Genomic DNA, 21524 nt, shown 5'->3' with positions numbered 1-21524 from the left:
ACAGAAGTTTATATTCCACAAGAATTAATACTCCTTTGGTAATTTTCTGTTTTAAGAGGGGCAGTTTTATATTTTTAAAAGAGAAAAGCATAACTATGAGAGTTATGTTCTCATGGAGAATTAATCAAGATCTATGAGGGCCCTTTGCTCAAGTCATGCAGAGTAGCCTACATTCTGGCCTGACCCCTGAAATTAGCAAATCCTATCACTTTTATAGGAATTGCTGATACCAGGGGTGGGACACCTGACGTGATACTCTCATATTACGCTGGTAGGGAGCAAAGGGAATGGCTGACATGGCTAAACATCTGATGCAATGTTCCCTAACTGGTAAACCAGATAAAAATAGCTCAGTCCTACATCATCTGCTGTACTTCTGGACCTCAAATTTACAGGGGACTCTCATACATTAATTTATTAATCTTTGGCTCATAAGGTGGTAACATTTAGGTCCTAAATTAGAACTGGTCAAAGAAGAATGGAAGCAGTATTTTCTTTGAACGTGATAGAATGAATTCCAATTAAACATCTATGGAACAGTTCATAATACTGTGCGTCTCACTCGTAACTGTAGAACATGGGGAAAAGAAGTTATCTTAATTAAATTATGGAATTTAAGGAATTAATGTTTTGTGAGGTTTAGTCACCACATTTGGATAATAAAAAAACTATGAGCCTTTTGATGATCCTCACCTGGTTCAGCCATAGATCGTGGTTCTAAAGGGAAGAAGAGCAGAATTAGTAGACTGAATATACTCACTTTTGCCAATATTTTTTTTTCTTAAGCACTAAACATGAAGCTTGATCTTCTCAATATGATGGAATACTCTTTTTGATCCAATTTTCTTTTTAAGCCAGGCCTTGCACTCAATGGTATATCAAATCCACTGAACAATATCAACACTTTTGAACACACTTGAGAACTTATGGATAAGAAATAAATTCTGCAAGAAGTATTTTTTTTCAATCTTAGTACTACTGTAATGTGTCTTGAAGACAACTTCTGAAACGATTACGTACATGAAATCAAGTTAAGTTATGATAAAACTTGGTTTCATTTAGGTTTCATTGAGTGTGGTATTTAAGGAATTCCAATTGAGTTGTAGCGATTTTTAGAATCTCAATGGCTAAGGAGAAAACTACAAATGCTTTGACTGCATTTGAAAATTTGAAATTTGAAAATTAGATAATTAGAAACATCTGTTTACAACCTGTCACGTGTGATGTGCACAGGCATGTATGGGTAAGCATGCTAATGGGTACATCGGGTTACTTTTGTGGATAAATAAGCAGTCCAGTGCCCATAAGCACTATTATAGTCAGCACTTAACTAAAAGATGAAGGATTTACAGACAACAGAACTCTACATAAATGCTGTAAACCTAAAATCAAACAGCAGAAGTAAGGCTGAATTAGAAAAGAATATTGAAGTGGCTAAGAAATCAAAGCAGAAGACGAACGAATTCAATAGCCTGGGGAATCTCAATCAAGTACGACGTGTGAGTGTGCTGTTCATCCACAGGTTTGGCTTCTGGAACCCAGATTTATTGACATAAATATGGCTTATATAATTCTTACAATTGTAATAAGAAATTATAAGTGTTGCTATGTTAGCAATTTTGTTGCTTGCCTATATTTTATTAGACATAGTATTTCCACACAAGAAACATACTTTTCTGTAATATCCTAAAATCTGGAGAATCTTCTATCAGTGTTCCTTCTCTATACCATTCAACCTTTGGGGAAGGAGCTCCTTTCACCCGACATTCAAAGACAACAAGCTGCCCCTCAGAAGCTGAAATATCCTGTAACATCTAATGGAGAAAATGAATAGATAGTCAGTAAATGTCTTATTGGTCTGGAAGTAATACTGATTTTAGTAAGATTTTATAAAGCCACTTAAATCCTTCAATGGCTTAAAAAATGCATAATTTCTTTTTTTTAATCTTGGATAGCTAGAAATTTTTTAAATATCTCTCTCTACAGTTGATTGACCTCTCTAGTTTTCAAGTGTGTCATAGAAAAAATCACCTTTGTAAATACAGGAGCAGCAATTATAGGTCTTCCATCCAGTCCTTGCAAATAGTTGGTGGGGCTTTGAGCCTGTAGATCGCAAGATATCACATGTTATTTTTCCATATGCAGGAGAAATGTGCTCTTGGAATGACACAAAAGAGATTTAATTGAGTGAGGTCCTATAAAAAATTCTTACTTAGAAAATATTTATGGGTATTAATAAGGAAAAGTTAAGTCACCTGTGTGACTGCTACTGTAATTCTTCTCCTTTGCTAAAACCAAACAATTTACAGAGGTGGAATATCAGCCTGATGATCCTACTCAGTGAAATCAGCAGGAAATTATTCTCCTCCTCAAAAACTTCCTTATACACATGGTCAACAGGGTTTTTAGTAAAATAGAATGTTCCCCAGAACAGCACAATTACCGATACAGTATCTCATGAAATGTAGCCAAATGTTGTAGATGGTGTCTCATAAAGCAACGAGATTAAAAGTAGTAATTTTTGAGATTATTATTACTCCTGAGTTAAACAACTTCTGTCAAAATAGCAAAATCTTGCAAAGGCCTACTTCTGTTGTCTTTCCAATCAAAAGTAAGTGTGCATTAGTTCACCTGTTCAGTATCTGTTTACTGGTTATCACCTCATTCTAGGCTATAAACACGGAAAACAAAGTGTAAAGGGAATTTCTCATTAACTTTTCAGTTGTATTTTAAAGTAAATATATCTCATCTTTCCTACCAGGAAAGAATTCATAGTTGTGAATATTCAGATAGTTTGCAACAAAAAGGACTAAAAATGTGTGCTAACGTTAATTAGAAACTCATTGATATGCCAATTAAAATGTTAAGTGGTAAATATGCATATCTACATATAGAGTAGACATAGCAGTGAAATGATTTTGTTTAAAGTAAATTTAATTGAAAGTGATTTCAAGTGATTTCATTAGAGAGGAAAAAGCTGTGGGCTGCCACTATTGAGAGTGAATGAGTCAGTCTGCAACGGGAAGAGGCCAGTGAGCTGACTTACACATCCAAGTGCCCTTCGTGGCATGCAGTCTCTGACACAGATTCCCACCGCTGGCTGAGCTAGCAGCAGCTGCTCCTTCTGCTCACTGCCCCAGAGATGCCTGGAGCCTGGGGATGAAAGGTTCTCTTCCCTTTGCCAGGTACTAAAGGTTAGCGGGTAGGCAGAACAGCTCTCCCGTGTATGCAACTACTATATGGCTGTAAGATTCAAAGCTGACGTTCAGTGGCAAAGCAGAAATTTGGGAGTTCTTAGTCACAAACTATAGAAGAAACACCTTTTTAAGAGCTTGCTTTTGGTCTTTGAAATTCGCTGTTTTGTCTCCCCTACCTGATTAACTGCTGTTGACACAGGCTGGACAGGTACAGACACAGGCTGAACCATGGCAGATGATGCCTTAGAGGTTTCTTGATGCTTGATTGCAGTTCTAACAGCAGGAGATGTTGCATTCATGGTATCAGCTGGCTTTGGTTTGCTGTGAAATATTAAGAAAAAAGCAAGTTCTCTAATTGGAAGCTAGAGCTATGTGTGTGTACCCTGGTTATGTCTGTCCCAGTTACGTGCCAACTTCAGTCTTCTGGGATTGAATTCCAATTGATCTAAACTGACATGTACACCTAAGTCAACTGCATTTATAAGAGTCAGGCTGCATATCTTGCCACTCTAATCTCTCATGCTTAGTTCAGTTACACCAAACATAATAAATGGCCTGGATCAACCCAACTGTGGCTTAAAAGCTGCTATTACTGGCTCTGAGTAGCATGAGAGAGGGATACTAGTTTCTCAGACGATAGCGCTAGTTTGTCTTTCACTGCTCCCTGAGCTTGTATGAAGATTTGCATCTATAAGATAATGAAAGTACCATGATCTATGTGGATACAGTTTCGGTAATTTGCTGCTGAAAAATAAAAAGAGATATATGATTTCTAACCAACGCATGTGCTTTTGATAGTGTACAGGTTGCCACCTCTTCATTTCTAGGTTGTTTCTTTATGGAAAAAAGAGTTGAAAAAAAACCATTATGCCTCAGACATTTGGTAAAAGTCTGAGCTAGAACTATGAAAAACTTCATCTCCCAAATCTTTGAGACCTTCTAAATCTTAAGTTTTATATTAAATCTTTACATTTATCAAAGTCCATAAGCCAATCCAATCTGGTATATTTTATGAAGTAAAAATCACCTGAGAAAGGATTTGCTGTCAGCATAAGGTCTTCAGTCAAACACATTGCAGTACTTTCTTTGTATTTGCATTTTCAAAGAAAATGGCATTAGTGATGAGTATAATGCTCCTTAATAAATAATGAGAAAAAACCCAGCAGGTATGTCTATCTGGCTAAAAGTTCCTCTTTATAAAGCACTGGTTGCTTTTGGGATTCAACTAATGCATACAAAGGAGTTACAAATAAAAGATTTGTAGACTTCTTTTCGAGGTAATAGGAAGACTTTGACTCTGAAAGGCTATAGATTTTAACAGCATTGGATCAGGTTCCAAATTCACTGGGAATGGATTTCACTTAGGAAAAAAAAAGAAATTATTTCCCAGGTTTTAGATTCCATCTGAGACCTTTTCTTTCTTTTTAGAATCAAGTAGTCTTTCACACCTATCATTTAAGTTTACTGTAGTTTATATATATTAAATTCCTTATTTTAAATCTAAATAAATATTTCATATATAGTCATCTTTTGCCAAAAGCTTCATGACATACCATTTTTTCCTTTGAAAAATTGTACTATGTTGTTTTTCTAAGTAAGATGCTTAAAGAGACTCTTCTTGAGTTGGGTCTAGTCAAATGGCATCTGGTTTGGTAAATTAATTTTAGTAGTTTGGTCTTTAAGGTAACATATTTCTTTTAAAGTTTCAATTCTTAAGAGAAAGTTGAAGACACACAAGTAAATGTGTCTTTGGTACTATTTGTAAGGCAAATGAACAAACACACAAACAAAACCCAAGCCAAACAATCCAGGCAAATCCCAAACAAAAGCCTAATGTGGTAAAGATGCAAAATGGAAACTGAAATGTCCCCTACTTGTGGGAGCTTTTGACTGTAAGAAATAGAAAAGATGTAATTGATTTTAAACTTACTGATCCATTTCGTCTTTGGTGATTTCACCTTCAGAGTCAGATGAAGAAACTCCTATTTAAAAAAAAAAAAATCTTAGTAGGGTATTTTTGGAGATATTTATCTAGGAATGATACAAACTGTTATTCAAATTTCCTCCAGTGCATTCTAAGTATATAAATTATAAAGCTCTTCCAGGAGAAGAGATCTCACTGCAGTGAAAATGAGCCCATGTTGCATACTGTGCAAGATGCAGAACTGCTATTGACGTAAGGCAGATTTGGGGAGTAGTGGCTGAAAGGAGGAAAACAGTATCTAAGAGACAATGTAGTGAATGTATACCTGCATCTTTCACAGGTTCTCTTTAAAATACCTCTAGTAGGACTGAGTCTCTAATTGCTGTTGTGAATCAAATAGGAACTTTTTTTCTCAGACACCTGATACTACCAGTTAAAAAAAAAAAGAGGGGGGAAAAAAAGAGAGAGACCTGGAATCATAGCTATTATTCTTAAACTAGTGTCTTGTAGGACAGTTGGGAGAAGATAATAGTTTCTCAGTTTACTAACAGCTGCCTTACTGAAACATTTTACACTTCTAATTTAGACTTCAGTGCATTTGGAATTTGTATTTTCTCTGCAGTTCCTGCCAGTGAGCATCTCCATCAGCCATGGCTTCCATCCAACATCCCCAGAGTTCAGTAAAAGCAGGCCTTGGCCCCAGTCTCGAGAACTAGTAAATCTCTGCCAAGTACAGACATTTCCCATTAATGTCAGGGGCAGTGCAGATACTAAAAAAGGATTCGTCCTTTCACTGTCAGATTAGAGACATGAAAGAAGAATAAGAGTAGAGCACAATCAACCTTGTATTAAGGTTACCTAAGTAGGGTAGATGCTTTACTTTATGAATGGTGTGACTGTTGTCAGTGATGATACTCACAGTGTGTTTCTCTGCCTGAGAAATGGAAACAAGACAAAAGGAAAAAAAAATTCTAAGTGTTTATTTAAAGATTTTAATCCTGCTAACACAATGATGGATGCAACCTGAAACCTTACACAAGAAGTGTTAAAAGGAAATATAATAAACAGACCTCTCAAGCCAAGTAGGATATATTAAAAAACATGAGAAGAAAGAAAAGAGACCTGAATCTGCAGATAATAGATATTGTGTTATGTCTACAGTAAAATATCAAATTGATGGCATGTTTATTTTAGTTACAAGGTCCCAGCATTGGGTTAGGATGAAGTTGTAATAACAACTGTAGGGAAAAGAGATTAATAAGAATTAGACCTAAAGTTTGGGTTCTTACATTTCTGTAGAGTACCACAGACTAAAAATGTTTCTAGACTTTGATTTTGCAGTGAGATATATAAACTCTCTGGGAAGCAGCACAGTGAAATTTTAGGTAAAGAACAGTCACTTCTCTGAAGAGTGTTCTACAGAGATATATTAAATATTAAATATGTTGATAATGATGAGAAATGCTGACACCCTGCTATGTTTTTTTGTGACAAATCTATTACAGTTAATATACAAAATGCATAATTATATCTTAATCCTGTATGACCAATTTCAATAACCAATTTCTGCAACGATGCTAACATTACCTTCTATGTAAATCTCTGCAGAAGTGGAGTCTGTTCCATAGATGTTTGAAGCAAAGCAGGAGTAACGTCCTGTATCCTCCTCAAAAGCTTCAACAATAATCAATGAGTGTTGATCACCTGCCTGGATAATTTGAATGTCTGGTGAGTTTTCAAGCTCCTTCCCTTCACAGTACCACCTGCAAGGCAAAAAATACTGTTTATCAATGCAAGCAACTTGACAGCTAGAATGACAGTGTTTGAAGTCTTCCTGATAATAAAATGGGTGGGATTTAGCCTGAAGATTCTGACAGTACCTCAGTCAAGTGTTGAATCAATAGAAAGAGGAGTAAAATATTTATGAATCTCATAATATTCAATTATAGCAAGTAATAGAGCTCCTTTCTTTGGAGTATTTAAACATACTAACGAACTACTTTGTGTAAATGATTCTAGCAGATGTTTTTCTCGTTATATAGATTTCAGTAGTAGAGTGGAAAAACTCTGAATTTGGAAGACAATGAATACAGCTCTGAAATTCTCTTGAGGTACATTCAGATATGTGTTGTGGCTTAAACTGTAGCAAAAAAAACCCCACCCCTAAGTTACAAATTTCCCTCAAATTTCTGATTCCAAAGTTTATGTTGATTCAGAATGTGACTGAAGTTTACTATAAGTCCTTGCTTTGTCATCTATTTAACACAATCTGCTTGTTATAAAAGATGGCATATGTATGTCACAAAGAAAGAGAAGTGATTTATTACAATATAGAGACACTTCCCTGCAGGGACATGGCCAGTGAGACAGTTGGATTTTGAATTCTTTTCTGCATCATATTGCTGTATTTCTCTTTTAAACCCAGCTACACATTCAAGAATATATTGGGCCCTTTAGAGTCTTTGTGCTTTCATCTAAGGTGTTGCTAAGTCTCTCAATGTGCTGAACAGCTCTTTTGGTAGAAAGTGCAAGAATCCAAACAAAAGTAAAAGTAAGACCTGAAAATACAGCTCCATTGAATGTGTTAATGACAGTAACTGTCAGCTTAACCTGAAAGCAAGTAGCAGGGGAGAGCATGCCTGATTACAATTGCTTGTCAATATGAAAAAGACAGAACAGAAAGAGAAGAAGTAAGTGAGTTTTCAGAAGCAAGTTCAAATTTAACAAGACAATCTAGGTTTTATGCAGATAGTATAGTATTGAGTATAGGAATCAGGAGTTAAATATTTAGGCTAATACTCAGAAATACTTGTATTATTAGATAACTAGTTAAATTTGAAAAGCCAGACTAAGGGGCATTCATCTTCACCATTACCTTTCTCATAAATATGGATAGATATAAAACTCCACCAAAATATTTGTATTCTCTGTTTACTACTGCTTTCTTAAGTACTTATTGGTGATTAATATGTTTTGTGCATGTGTGGATGGGGTCTGTCATCCTGTTAACATTTTCTATTTAATGGATTTTAAAAAATGAGTAATTGTTTCATCTATCTTTATTTAGTACCTTGGAAAAAGTACCTGCTAGCTTTTGAGTACATACAAATGCTATCAAACCAATGCAAAACATGTCTACTATTATATATTACAGCAAATAAGATTAGTTGTCAAAAGGATAGGTTTTTGAGTATTAACTTGTAGTAATTCATATTTCCTGGCTGAATATTATAAGGTACTTTGATACATTTCTATCTCAGATAATTTAGAAAAACAGTACTAAATAAATTTGTTTAACTGCTGAGTTGGATTCACCTATTGAAAGTACAACTTTTTATAACAGTTTGTGCTACAAATTGATCATAAAGAATAGCCCAAACTAATATCTTTGAAAAAACACCCCTATAAGACAGCCTATGCAAATGGAAAGCAAAAATTAAGAGAAGTATAATGTAGAATTGAAAAAGGAGCCTCAAAGGGACTATGAGGTATGAAGGAGTACAGAGCTGATGACATAGCTAAAGAGTAAACCATGCACTATTTGTGTACCATCAGTCCTAGCTGTCCAACATGGCTTTCTTAAAGTAGACCGGGTATTCCCCAGTCCACTTCAAGTTGCACGTTAGTGTAATCCGTAGCTGTACAGTCAACTGACTCAAATGTACAGCTTGGAAAGTGTACAGGTCTGCCTGTTATGGAGCAAAGCTCCTGCACTGTAGAATGAATCATACCACCTCACACAATTTCCCTTTTTAGAAGGGCAAACCCTTGTAGCTAGAGAGCTAGGACTTAGAAGTCTTGGACCATGTCTACATCTGCTTGCTTATCCTCTTTTAGAAGTCTTGGACCATGTCTACATCTGCTTGCTTATCCTCTTTTACATGCTTTCATTGTAAAGAGAATTGAAAATGTGTCTAAGAAAATTACTTTTATGAATTTAACATTTTTTGTTGCAATGGACAGTCATTTAGTAAATGTCACTGGGTTAAAAGAGGATACCAGTAGGACGTAAAATGTCCCAGGTCCTGGTATCCAGGACACAAACACCTAATGCCTGGGAAGAAGGAACAACTCTGCCACATGAATAAGTAGAGGAAATGTTTGTCAGTTTAGAGAAATATAGTGATGTGCATTAGAGGCTTGGTTGAAAAGGCCCTGTGAAATTGATTAGTGCCATTTTAAAGTTCTAGACCTGGAAATTGCAGAGTACTCCTGTGATCTCAAAGAGGATCTTTTTTGTAATGGTATGTACAAATAGTTTGTTCTTTCATTGTTTTGAAAGTTTACAATTAGTGATAATTGACAATGATCACATTTTAGAAGAGGACACTTAAGGTCCATGCACAGTTGTATTACTACAAGCACAAAGTATATGACTTGTAAAGTCATCTTTTAGATGTGAAACTCATTTAGGCCACTGTGTACTTTGGGAGGTGAGTCATGATGCTTACTCATGTCTCTTTATATACTTACCTCTTGTCTCTTCCTTATAATGTAGCTTTGTTTAAGGATGTTACCTTTAGCAGGTATGAAAAAACAGTAAAGAGAATACCCATGTTCTAGAATTAAATCTCATTTCAGCAGCACCTTTTCAGAACATTAAAATAATTTGCACAGTACAGTGATACCAACTTATATAGTACAGTGATACCATATTTTTGTGTCCAAAGGTGGCTCTTCACTCGAATGACACATAAAGCAAAACACACTATACGAAATACTGTGAGACAGTCACCATTAAGATATGAGAACTCTTTGTGTTACTACTGATCACCTTTTCCAGTTAACCAGTTGTGTTTGTATGGAGATAAGTCTGTACTGCATGCTTTTGTGAGGCACAGTTCTCATTCTCTGTAAGCAAATTTAAAAACACCATGTAAGCTGTTTCTTTCATTTATTTCTATAATATGTGAGTAGTATATTCTTTTAGTAGGCAGTGAGGCAGGATTGAGTTAACTCTCTTTTCTTGTAGTTATTTTTGTCTTTGACTAGTCCAAAATTTTAACCTAAGTTACTTGAGACTTTAGGAATAAACTTCTCTTTCAAAGCTGTGTTTATTTCTCCTGTGGTGTGTTCTTTAGTCACTGTTTCAACATTTTATGATGTTAAAATATTTTGAGATTAATCTGAGAAAAAGAGCATGTATGCTGTCTCTCTGCAATGCTTATAAATGAAAAACAATTATCTCATATGAAATTAAGCTTCATATAAATCTTTGGTATGGCCACATCTATTTCTTGCCTATTAACATTTTGTTTTATTCTTACCATCAAATGTTGTACGTGGTAACAATGAAATGTCAGTTCCAAGGGGAGTCCTGACATTGAGATATGTGGCATGACTGAAGTAGCAATACCCTCTGTCACTGACATTTCATTCCTGCCTTGAATTGTAACGATAGCTTCATCATACAAGGCAGGTTCATGTTAAGCACAAGCAGTGTCATCCACTGTGCCAAATTCATCCTAGGTCTTAATACATCGATTTGACTGGGGTTGCATATAAGAGCAGTTTGGCTTTCTAGACTAAAACAGAAATATTTTCATTTGGCAGCCCAGAAAGAAAAAATCATAATCAATCTCACACAGTATCAGAGCCTCTCAAAATCTATGATTAGTTGCAGATCTAGTCTCCTTAAACAAAGCAGCACTAAAATACACTTTTTAAGCTTTGTGTGCCTAAGTTAAAGAATGTTTTCATGGAAACCTTATGACATACAGCCTGTTTTTAGAACATCAAATCCTCATGACACTTCCAGGGTAACTGGGTATGCCAAACCATGCAATGTGATTCATAAGTAAAATTAACCTAGGAGTGATGTGCCAAACAGTTTGGAAAAATGTAGGTACCTCTGAACTTGAGGGAATAAGGAGTGCTCTCCTCACAGAGAGGAGTGAATGTCACACCTATCATTACTCATACAGAAATAGAGATGTAGAAGGAAGCAAGAGAAGGAGGTCATCAAAACCTTTAACACTTTGGAAATATGCTACACACTTCTCTTAAAGACTTATTTCTAACTTGTAGAGTCAGAGTAAAGTAATCAATCAGTAATTGTGTAGTGCTTTTTAAATGCAAGGTAACATTTGATCTAGCCAGAGGCCAATATACTATAGTATCAATCTTTGTCCATCTATTCTGTGATACATCATTTAACTGATAATACTGAAAAGTGGGTAACATTTTGCTGAAGCTTCTTTCTAGAACGGTAGGCTTAAGGAGCTTCCTTTAACATGAGGATGCATTACATTAGTGCTGAGTTATCTTAAAAAGCAGTTGAACAGGTCTGTCTCTATTTAGTCAAGCAGGATTTAGCTTTCCATATACTGATATTTCAAATTAATTCCCAGTTTCTTTTCTTACTCTACCATGCAGTTTTCTGTCCCTCAGTGAGTCCTTGTATATGCCAGATAATTACCTACCAAGCCTGTAAATTATACTGCTTTATCATTGCTAGTGCTATTTTGTCCCTGATCCACCATGAATGTCATTTACACCTTTTTAATCAGTTTTGGTTGGTACTATCTTGCTTTCAAACGTGCTATCAGCCCATCATATTTTCCAGTCTTCCATTCCTGTGATCAGTTCCCTCCTAGATGTCCTGTCTCTAAATTTTTTTTTATAGTCCCCATTACCTCAGTTTAAACATCCAATTGCTCCTAATGAAGACCGAGAAACTAAATTACAGAGCTTGTTGAATCTTGTTCTTGTTTCACAACATTCTGGGTTCCCACAGTACCAGTTCTACATGATAAATGTATATATTATAAGCATTACAAGTAACTTAGAATCCTTCCTGTGGTTAGGAAGTCCATTTTTAACCAAAGGACACGGGCAAGCATGCACATATGTCCAAAGGATGCTTGTTGACATCACAAAGCTAAGTTGAAGGAAGAAGAAATCTAACTTCAAGCCAGTTAGCATTAAGCTTTCTTTCATCAGTTGCCACCTTGCCAGTTAGCCTTTTCCTGGGTCTACTGATTTTTGTATCTCTCTTGCTTATTTATTAGAAGTCTTCACTCCTTGCTCAGCTCCACAGATACTGAACTCTCCACAAGCCTCAGAAAACTTAACCTCAAAGCATGGCAGTTTTGAGCCCAGTTCTGGACACGGTTTCACAAATGTGGCCAATAAGATGCTTTTTTCACTATTTTGGAAGCTTTGCACAGCAGATCAAAGACAGGAACTTTTTTAGTGAAAAATCCCTGCATGATCCTCATGATTAATGGAACACATACCTCGAAATACATTATATTTTCTGATTTCTTTGTGCTGTTACACTGACTGACTAGGCCACAATCTCTGGAAGCACATGACTATTTATCACTCTGGCAAGTGAATTTATTTACACCCTTAGTATTACTCCTACACGTTGGCAGAGTTCAAAGAATCTTGGATGAACAGGACAAAACTTCTGTTGTCAAACAATTATGATTGGGAAATTCTGTTCATGCAGTTAACATTCACAGCTTTCTCCTTTTATAGCACATAGACACACATGTACACAAAACACAAGTGAAGAGAGAGTTCAAACTTTCTCCCTTGTGATTTATCTTCTATTTCTTAGCTTAAATTGTCAAACTGAAAGCTAAGCCTGTTCTTTTTCTAGGGTTAGACTGCTTGGGACTCACTTTCCCTATGGGATTGTTTTCTGCCTCTCTCTACTTTCCTTGGCCTTGGAGCATCAGCATGTGAGTTCCGGTATTAGCTCCTCTGAGACCCTGATGTGGCTACACAAGAGTCAGTAAACCAAGTGTGAATTTCTGGTTGGAGCAGTACAGTGCCTGACAGCAGTATGTAATCATTGGAAAAACCTGGTGGATGCTTATTCTAGAAAAGAGAAACAGCTCCCGTATCAAGTGCTATTCATGTAAGTAGCTTATTTTAGTATTTCAAATAAACAAAATCAAATGTAGAAATAGAAATTTCAATAGAAAAGATTCAGTTTTGTTGGGACAAAAATGGACCCAAATTACAGTTACCCATCCAATGCTGTGAAATCATGTGGTTCCTGAATTGGGTGCATAGGCATCCTGGCCATCCCTGGGTGCTCCATGGAATGAGTCATTGTTCCTGGGTTCTCTGATCTGCCCTTGCGAAGCTTCAGGAACTTTATAATATCAGCGTCTGATTTGGACAGTTGTTAAACACCTAAGCTTAGATGACATGAACACCTTGTCAGTTTTATGTGTCAACAGCATGGGCACGATGTACCAGGATGGTGTTGTGGCCTTCTAGATAAATACATAAAATTTATGTTGTGCACCAGAGTATGTCTATAAACAGGCAATTAATTGTTCACCTTTTCTGAATACAAAGAAAGCCAGGTTGAGTTTGTGTACACATCTATATACAGAAGGGTAGATTATTTCAGTTGTTTGCATTATAAACTATGAATGATGAGAGAAAAAAAATTAATTCTCATGTCCAGGGATCCTACTGACATTGTCAAGAGAGTCCCTGGAGAAGTAAGTCCCAAAGTCTTAACAAGCAAAAGAAGTCTTCAGAGAGTGTTGCTAATATCTAGGGGATAATGGTATTTTCTGTCTGGTTTTGGGTGCTGTTTTTTCTTTTAATCAGACTCCTTTAAGAATTTAAGGTCTGAACACAATGCAACGTTTCTGATGTGGCATAAGCTCTACCAAGGGAATGCCTCAAAATTCTTAAAGGAGCGAGTTTAGACATGACGGACAGCAGAAAGCATATTCTTCCCAAACAAGGTATTTCCCCCAGCATTAGAAGAGATTCCTCTTCTACAAATGAACTATTGAGTACTTTGGAAGTTCACATTCCTGTCATGGATAAGAGAGCCTGAGTGGCACTACAGCCTTGTTAGGAACTGAGAACCTACACGTTACTACTGAAGGCACTAGTTGGGCAGGATATTCTGGCAGTTGCAGTTTAGGGATCCTGAGAACTGGGTAACATCTTGTCTTCATGACAAGGCTGATCAAAACAAGAGGATTCATGTATACATCCTTGTTCGTATGTACTTAGTAGTGCGTTGTAAAGTTTCTTCCTTATGAGAACTTAGCACCTAATATGCCTGAAATCCAAGGGATTGGAAGATGAAGATTCTTTACCAGGAAAATCTTTTGAGCTTTTGTCTTTTGACTTTGAGACAGTTTTAATTTTATGATTGTGCCTATTAGTGCTGGTAAAAAAGATGATAAAAGGTGTTGACTGCAGTAGGAGTGGTAGTAATGCTGTGCTCAGCACTGTGGAAGTATATAAAGACAATGAGCTGACAGTTGGAAAAAGTGACAGTCTGTGAAGCTCCAAGTCCCTTCATTAGATGCTGAAGATGCAAAGATTTTTTTTCAATATTAAGAAAAGCAACACAGATCTCAAAAATGCCTGTAAAAGAATAGACATCCATCCAGACTGAGGGTATCTGTTTATGATACTGCAGATATTAGGATGCAAATATGTATAGTACATCTCTAGAAGATGGATAGAGTTTTCCTTTCTGTTGGATTGGTATAGTCTCAGCAAAGGAAATCTAATTCCACCCCTGTCAGTGAGAGATAAATTTGACTAATGAGCTCTGTATGAACAAATTTAGGTTTGGAAGTGCTGACGAGATCTAAGAATTTTCAGGATATATGTAAAAGTTACAATAATCTGTTTTTCATTCCACTGATGTCATTGTTGAATAAAGTGTAGCTTTCTCACATTTCCTTTCATCTCCAGTCATCTTTGCAAATGTGATGTATTTAACTTTCAAAATCCGCATAAATACAGTTGAAAACTGAAGCATCAAAATTAGCAGGCTAGTCACACAATGTGAGTAGGTACCAATTAATAAGGATGTCTTATACTTGATAAAACAGAAGTGGTTTTTTTTAAGGTGACGGCAAAATCATTGTCAGAATTTGAATTAGAGCTGAGCTGCTCCTTGTTATTTGTATAGCAACTTAGATGAACTCCTTTCTTCTCCGTTCATGTATGGATGTTTCTGGTTTATAGAATCCTGTGTTCACTCATCTCAAATACCTTCAGATATCAGCATGAAGTGTCATGGCCATCAGTGATTTTCACCAGTTTACACAATCAATCTTGATTTTCATTAAGATAATATTTCTCACTAAGGAGTTAGCACTTTCTTTTAGTTATGGAAGTACAGTATTTAAAAACAATTCTCTGAAATTCAAGGAAAGCAATGTGTCTCAAAATATGTTGTCTTATAATAAAAGCGCTTTTTGCGTGATTTAAAGAAAGCATTTTTTTTTCTTAATGGATTTTAATAACCAAGATGAAGAGATGACTTGTACAGATTACTGAACATATGCATCAAAATTTCTGGAAAAAGTAAGGCATACACCTACTGTTACAGAAATACAAAATGAGAAGTGCAGAATGTGTTTACCTGACTTCGGGTGCTGGGATTCCTACCACAATGCAGTCCAATTGCACTTTGGTTCCTTCAGGAACTTCCCTGCTCTTCAGTTTTTGAGTAAAGCGTGGTGGTTGTCCAATAGGCTCATCAGAATATACAGATGCAGATTCTGACTCTGCTTTCAGCTCTGCACTTGTTAATTGATTGATAGATTCCAAGTTTGCGGCCTGTTGATCATCTGTTTGTTCAAAGGTTTTCTCTGCTCTGTTTTCCAAGTCTTGAGGAGGTGGAATGGAAAGCCTTTCTCTGTTTTCTGATGTGGTAGGTAGGCTAGAGCTACCTTTTTGAGCAGGCTTATTCTTAGAATCAATTTTACTCCTGTAGCTTTTGCATGTTCGGGGTCTTATTCTTTCAGAATTGTGAGCTTTGAAAAGTGACGAGAGCTCCTCAATAAAATCTGCCGCCTTGTTTAGGAATTCCTTTTTTGATTCTGATTCCGATGGGAGATGCTTCTTTAGATCTGGAGAGCTCCCTTTGGAGCCCTTTGTATTTCTGATATTTTCCTGAGAGAAGTTTGAGTTCAGGCCATTGTCTGATGTTTTCAAAGCTGTAGGCTGGGCCATTTGTTTGTGTTTTCCTGTGTTTTTCAGATGGTCGGGGAGATGCTGTGAAAGTGCTGGAAGCTCATCCAGTTTAGTTTCCAGTGGATTCTGATCGATAGCTTGTCTTGCCAGGTTTACACTTTCATTTAGCTCTTCTTGGCTCAAAAAGGCAGAGAGATCTGGAAGGTCATCTTGAACAGTTACCTCATCTGTATCACCAGAAGCATTGCCATAATGGGAATTATGGGAAGCTGGTTCTGATCTGCTTCTTTCACTCTTCCCTTGATGTTTAGTTTCAGCTAAATAACTTTCTCTCAGAAGTTGAGATATTGAAGTTGAAGATTCTAAACTGTCGTCTTGCATGCTGCCAACAAAAAGGACAAATAGGACCACACCTTATCAACAGCAAATTTTTTGGTTGCACACAATTACAGGCTTCTGAAGAGCAGAACACATTTCCTGAGTGTGTCTGTGTGCTCAATATTAACCTGTAAGTAAGGCCCTCTTTTAAAGGCCGCCTTCTATATGTACTGCCAGATATCATTGCCCATTGTTAGCCTTACATAGCTAAATGTAAGTGTGCAACTGCCAGTGTGGTAGTTTATACTTTGTTCCAGTCAACGCTTCAACTATGGAACTATTAACTGAGTTTCAATGTAAAATCTTTATATTGCAAATGTGTGTTTCTTAGCTAAGAAACAACCGCATCAGATAGATTATATGTTGGATATTTCAAGGAATGAAAGCTGTTGGAGAATAACAGTACTCTTAAATTAAGTAAATTTAACTTGAAAGACACTGAAGTAGTAAGTAAATAAAACCTCAAAAGTGTTTGAGAGATGAGAGGAGGAAGGGAAGAACAGAACAAAAACATTGTATGGCAATTTTTCATAAAAATTCTTAAAGATATTGCATTATAGGAAGCAATAATGGTGCCAAATATTATATACCTTCTTAAATGAAGCATTTTTTCTAATAAGCTGTTTAAAGTAAGTAGACAATTATGTCGAAGAGGAGACTGGGGGGTGTTCTCATTAATGTTTACAAATATGTAAAGGATGGGTGTCAGGAGGATGGAGCCAGGCTGTTCTCAGTGATGGCCAATGATAGGACAAGGGGCAATGGGTACAAGCTGGAATGAAAGAGGTTCCAAAGTAAAAATTCTTTACTGTGAGGGTGACGGAGAACCGGAACAGGCTGCCCAGATGGGTTGTGGAGTCTCCTTCTCTGAAGACATTCAAAACCCACCTGGATGAGTTCCTTTGAGACCTACTGTAGGAGGTCCTGCTCTGCCGGGGGGGGTTGGGGGTTGGACTAGATGATCTTTCAAGGTCCCTTCCAGCCCTTGAGACTCTGTGATTCTGTGATTATTTGACATAAATGTCATTTTAACTAAAAGCCTTTCAAAATCATTATCTTAGGTCACCCTGATTCTTTAAAAATGTATCATAGATGACAGGACAGTATCAGAAAGCCCATACTTAGCTTTGCTTATCAGGCATGTACGTTAAAGTATCCCTTTTGATACTGAAGTAAGTTCTTCAGCATTAATAGTGTCCCTTTTATTTACACAAGATCCGTTATGAAGGTAGAGGGATTCAGACATCCTGTTAACACACTTGTCTTAAGGTGGCTTAAATATGAAGACAAATAAGACAAATACTCTTCATAACCTTTTGAAGAAGTGATACCTCACAGATCCTGAGCAACTCTATAACTATTTACTGGATCTGTCTCGGAATATGCAGTGCAAGGTGTCTTTCTCCTACTTCCTTTATGGTCTGGCAAATCTTACTGTGATCATTTCAAATATTGTTCGTCCAGTGTGTCTGATTTGTTGCACTGCAGAAGATTCTGTTCCTGTTGTGGCACGGAGAGAAAGGAACATGCATGCCCTTGCCTCAGTCATTTCCATTCATAGCCTTATGTAGCAGCTTAAGTTGCCAGAGAAAGAGAATTTAAAAAGTATCTCTGCTGTGAAAAGCTTTCTGCTCTGCTGGCAGGGTAGTTGTCCCTGGGAAAGGGTTGGTAAAAACCAAATGAGGTACTAATATTTCATACTGCTGCAATCTTTCTTCCTGGAATGTGACAGGCCTTATCCCTTATTTACAAAAAAAGGTAAAGTTTCAATTTAAACTATTTCTGTTCTTCTGCAATGAATGAACATAAGCAATCATATACTGGTTTGCATTTTGAGACCTTAATCTCTCTACACGAGGCACATTTTGTTATATTGAAATTATTTTTTTTTTTAGCAAATATTTGGCTTTTTTTTTTTTAAGTTATTTTTGGTAATGTGAAGCAAGCAAAATAAGTAAGACAACAGAGGCATCCAACCAAAATATTGATATGTTTATGGCTGTATGAAAAATGACAAATAAAATCGCATATACATTATATGATTCTGAGCATCCCATCTAGTCCCTGCAACTGAGCCAGGGTCTGCCATACTAACTGAACACTTGATGTTAAATTATCTGGCACAGTGTTTCAGTGAAGATATGGCATATAAGAGAACATTAATTTGGGAAGCTCTCATGAGATGATATAAGCTGTTTCATGACTGGACAGAGTATATAATTTAACCTTTTAAGAGAACAAAGAGGTCTTCATGAGGCTTAAACTTCCCACTCTATAGATACTACTTTTGCTTGATCAGCTTTTACTTCTTAAACAGCTGTGCAACCTTACTGAAGCTGAACGTGTTTAAGGAAGGGGTTATGTTATCTTGTTTATGTGCTGATAGCCTACTATGTGCTGTAAAGGTCGCAGCCAAAGCTACAGTTTGAACTCTGAAGAGTTTAAATACATTCTAACATAAGGAGTTTACAGTCTGGAAGATAAACCTTGCACATGAATGAACTGTAGACCTACAATATAGCTGTAGCTTTGAGTTAGTTTTCTTCAGACCTCCTCCCCATGTGCTGCCTTGTATCTACTTAAAAACAGAAAGGAAGAGACAGAGCCTTATCCAGCTATTTTCTCTGTACTGTGCAACTGGCCTACCCTGCAAAAAGAGAACAGTGTGTATGTGTGTGTTCAGTGGGATGTCATAGAAAGTACAGTCTCTCAGAATATCTCTGGAGGGATGCAGCTCCATGCTTACCTCTCTGCTTGTAGCTATGGCTAAATTATAATGTGAGCTACACGTATCTCTGTGTAGCTTTAGATGCCACAGTGGAAGGCTGTATTTTAAATGGTTAGAGAAGTATGTGTTTTACATGGTTGCAAAATTTAGCTTGCTACGTTTCTTGGCTGCTCTTTCTGAAACATTTCAGAATGACACATCTTCATTTCATCTCAGTGTCTGTAAAGGTCATCAGAGCTGAAAAAAGATACAAGTCTTCAGAGAACACTGGACACTCTAAGGAGGAAATGCAAGTAGGGAAATAACACTTTGGAATCAAAACCTGCTGAAGTCAAATGAAGTTCAAGAACTGCAATAATTTAGTTGAGAAGGTATATGAAAATAGTCTGTCTGTGACTATTCTGGGTTTCGTTTTCCTCTGTTGTACAGATACTGCTCAATCTTCTCATTTAAGTGCTATATCTGTTTCAACAGAGTTGGCTAATCATGGTGCAACTTTTCTGCAGATAATGATCATAAAGCAACTGTTTGTTTAGTATGGTTCTGAGTATGTTCAGTAAAGTTTTGAGACTTTATTCTGGGTCTCGAGTGTCTTCTATTCATCTTGTGAACAAAACATTAAAACATGAAAGAAATTATTTTTGCTAGTGTGAGAAATAATTTCTGATAATTTCCTCAAGGAGTGTTACTGCAATGTGAGGAGATGCTCTCAAAGAAGTTGTGTTTAGGTTGGCAAAATAGCTTTATAATTCTAGTTTGCAAAAAAAAGTATAGTGAAGAAGCCACCGTCTGATAGCAAACAGAGGAAAACTCCGTGCAACTTACTGCAGTGTAATAAAACCAGGAGTACCTGATGAAAATAAAAAATGATAGAGGGAATTAAAGTCATCAAATCAAAACTTCTTTGTACTGATGGTTCGTTTTGGCAAGCTGTAATGCAATGTGTAAAGCATCTTCATTCAGATGACCAGACTAGGCAGCACAGCCATACATTGAAGAGCAAAACTCACTTGTCTGTCATAGTTCCGAGTGAACATACAGCAAGCAAATGGACAAATCCCTGGTTTGGCTCTGTCTCTGCCCCTCTGAGGGCAGTTGATTAGATGTGAATGGGAAAAAACAAACAGTTCCCTAACAAAGAGCTGGAACAACTTTCTTCTTTATGCCCATCTAAGCAGAAAGGTTAGAAAAGAGCAGAGTGCTCCTTCTGCTGTTGGGAATTAAGATATTGATGACAATTAATCTGTTGCCAAGGATTCTCTTAATCCTTAAGTGAGCTCTCACTTTTTCTTAGAACTCACCCACGGTCAGAATATTGTATCTAACTCTTCTCTATTTTCAGCTTGTGTAGAAGATAACTTTTTATTCTATTTTTAGTATGGAAGAAGTTGGGTACTAGTCAAATGTAGCACTCTAAAGCAGTGCTTGGCTACTGAAGTTTTAAGATATTTTAAAATTATGCAATATTTCTAATTAAATGGAAAATGTTGAGTTTTAGCATATGTTACTGTGAGGCTACCAGACAATCCAGTTACAGTTATTAATTATGTCTTGAGAGATGTCCAGTTTCTTTCTATTTGGTTTTTTTTTTTTTTTCTACAAGGAGTTACAAATTCAAAGACTACAGAAGGCTGATGATTGAGGGAAACACTGGTTAGACTGAGCCATTTAGATTTCACAGTCAAGGGACAACAGCTTTTGTTCAAATGAGGCCAAGCATACAGCCTGACAGAATCCCTGGATCGGATCTCAATAAGGCTGAATTAAATATATTTTAAAAAATATCTATTAAACTGTCTTTCTAGTGAGTAAAAACATATCACCAGATAAACAATTATGTTACCACAGGTTTTATTAATGATAACTAGTAACAATGTAGCCTTTCTATGGCCAAAATTGGAATCTAAGCTTCAAAATTAAGATCTGGTCTTGAATTCAGTCTTTCTCATTGTCTGACTTTCTGGATTGTTTAGACTGAGATATGAAATTGGCTTTGGTATGCTTTGAGACTTCCATTTAATTTTTCGTGATTTGTTCTCTGGAACGGAAGTGACATTGTGGTTACACAGAAAACATTCCACAGTCCCCCAGTATGCAGCAGCACAGAATGCTGGCAGGGAATGGTGCTCCATGACATACCATGGAGCTGGCAAAATGTATACAGAAATTGCAGATATCTCTGTCAAACAGATAAGTGCCGATCACTGCACAAAGCTCTGTAGAATAAGCAGTAAGGACAAACTTTGAGAAAAACACAGTAGACAGCAATCTGTGGTGCCAATGAAAGCACCAATAATTTTGCACACCAGAAAAATCTGTCTCATAATGAACTAGTATCAAGGGGATGAATTGCAATGGTGGTTACAAATAATAG

At 36.6% G+C, this 21524-nt stretch overlaps 1 protein-coding gene across 1 annotated transcript in view; it reads right to left on the bottom strand.

The window, feature by feature from the left end:
• MYPN (myopalladin) overlaps positions 1 to 16425 on the bottom strand; it is a 47370-nt gene extending 30945 nt beyond the window's left edge. The window contains exons 1-7 of the mRNA XM_062001391.1: positions 15491 to 16425; positions 6709 to 6884; positions 5128 to 5179; positions 3374 to 3518; positions 2032 to 2103; positions 1673 to 1814; positions 694 to 717 (exon numbers count right to left, since the gene is read on the bottom strand). Coding sequence (XP_061857375.1) covers positions 694 to 717; positions 1673 to 1814; positions 2032 to 2103; positions 3374 to 3518; positions 5128 to 5179; positions 6709 to 6884; positions 15491 to 16425 — 1546 coding nt within the window. The remainder of the gene's footprint in view (positions 1 to 693; positions 718 to 1672; positions 1815 to 2031; positions 2104 to 3373; positions 3519 to 5127; positions 5180 to 6708; positions 6885 to 15490) is intronic.
• Between the last annotated feature and the right edge of the window lie 5099 nt (positions 16426 to 21524).

This window comes from Colius striatus, chromosome 8 (assembly GCF_028858725.1).
Source record: "Colius striatus isolate bColStr4 chromosome 8, bColStr4.1.hap1, whole genome shotgun sequence".
NCBI classification, from domain to species: Eukaryota; Metazoa; Chordata; class Aves; order Coliiformes; family Coliidae; genus Colius; species Colius striatus.
Note: the sequence above shows the minus strand (reverse complement) of the source record. Positions and strands in the feature narration are given on the sequence as shown.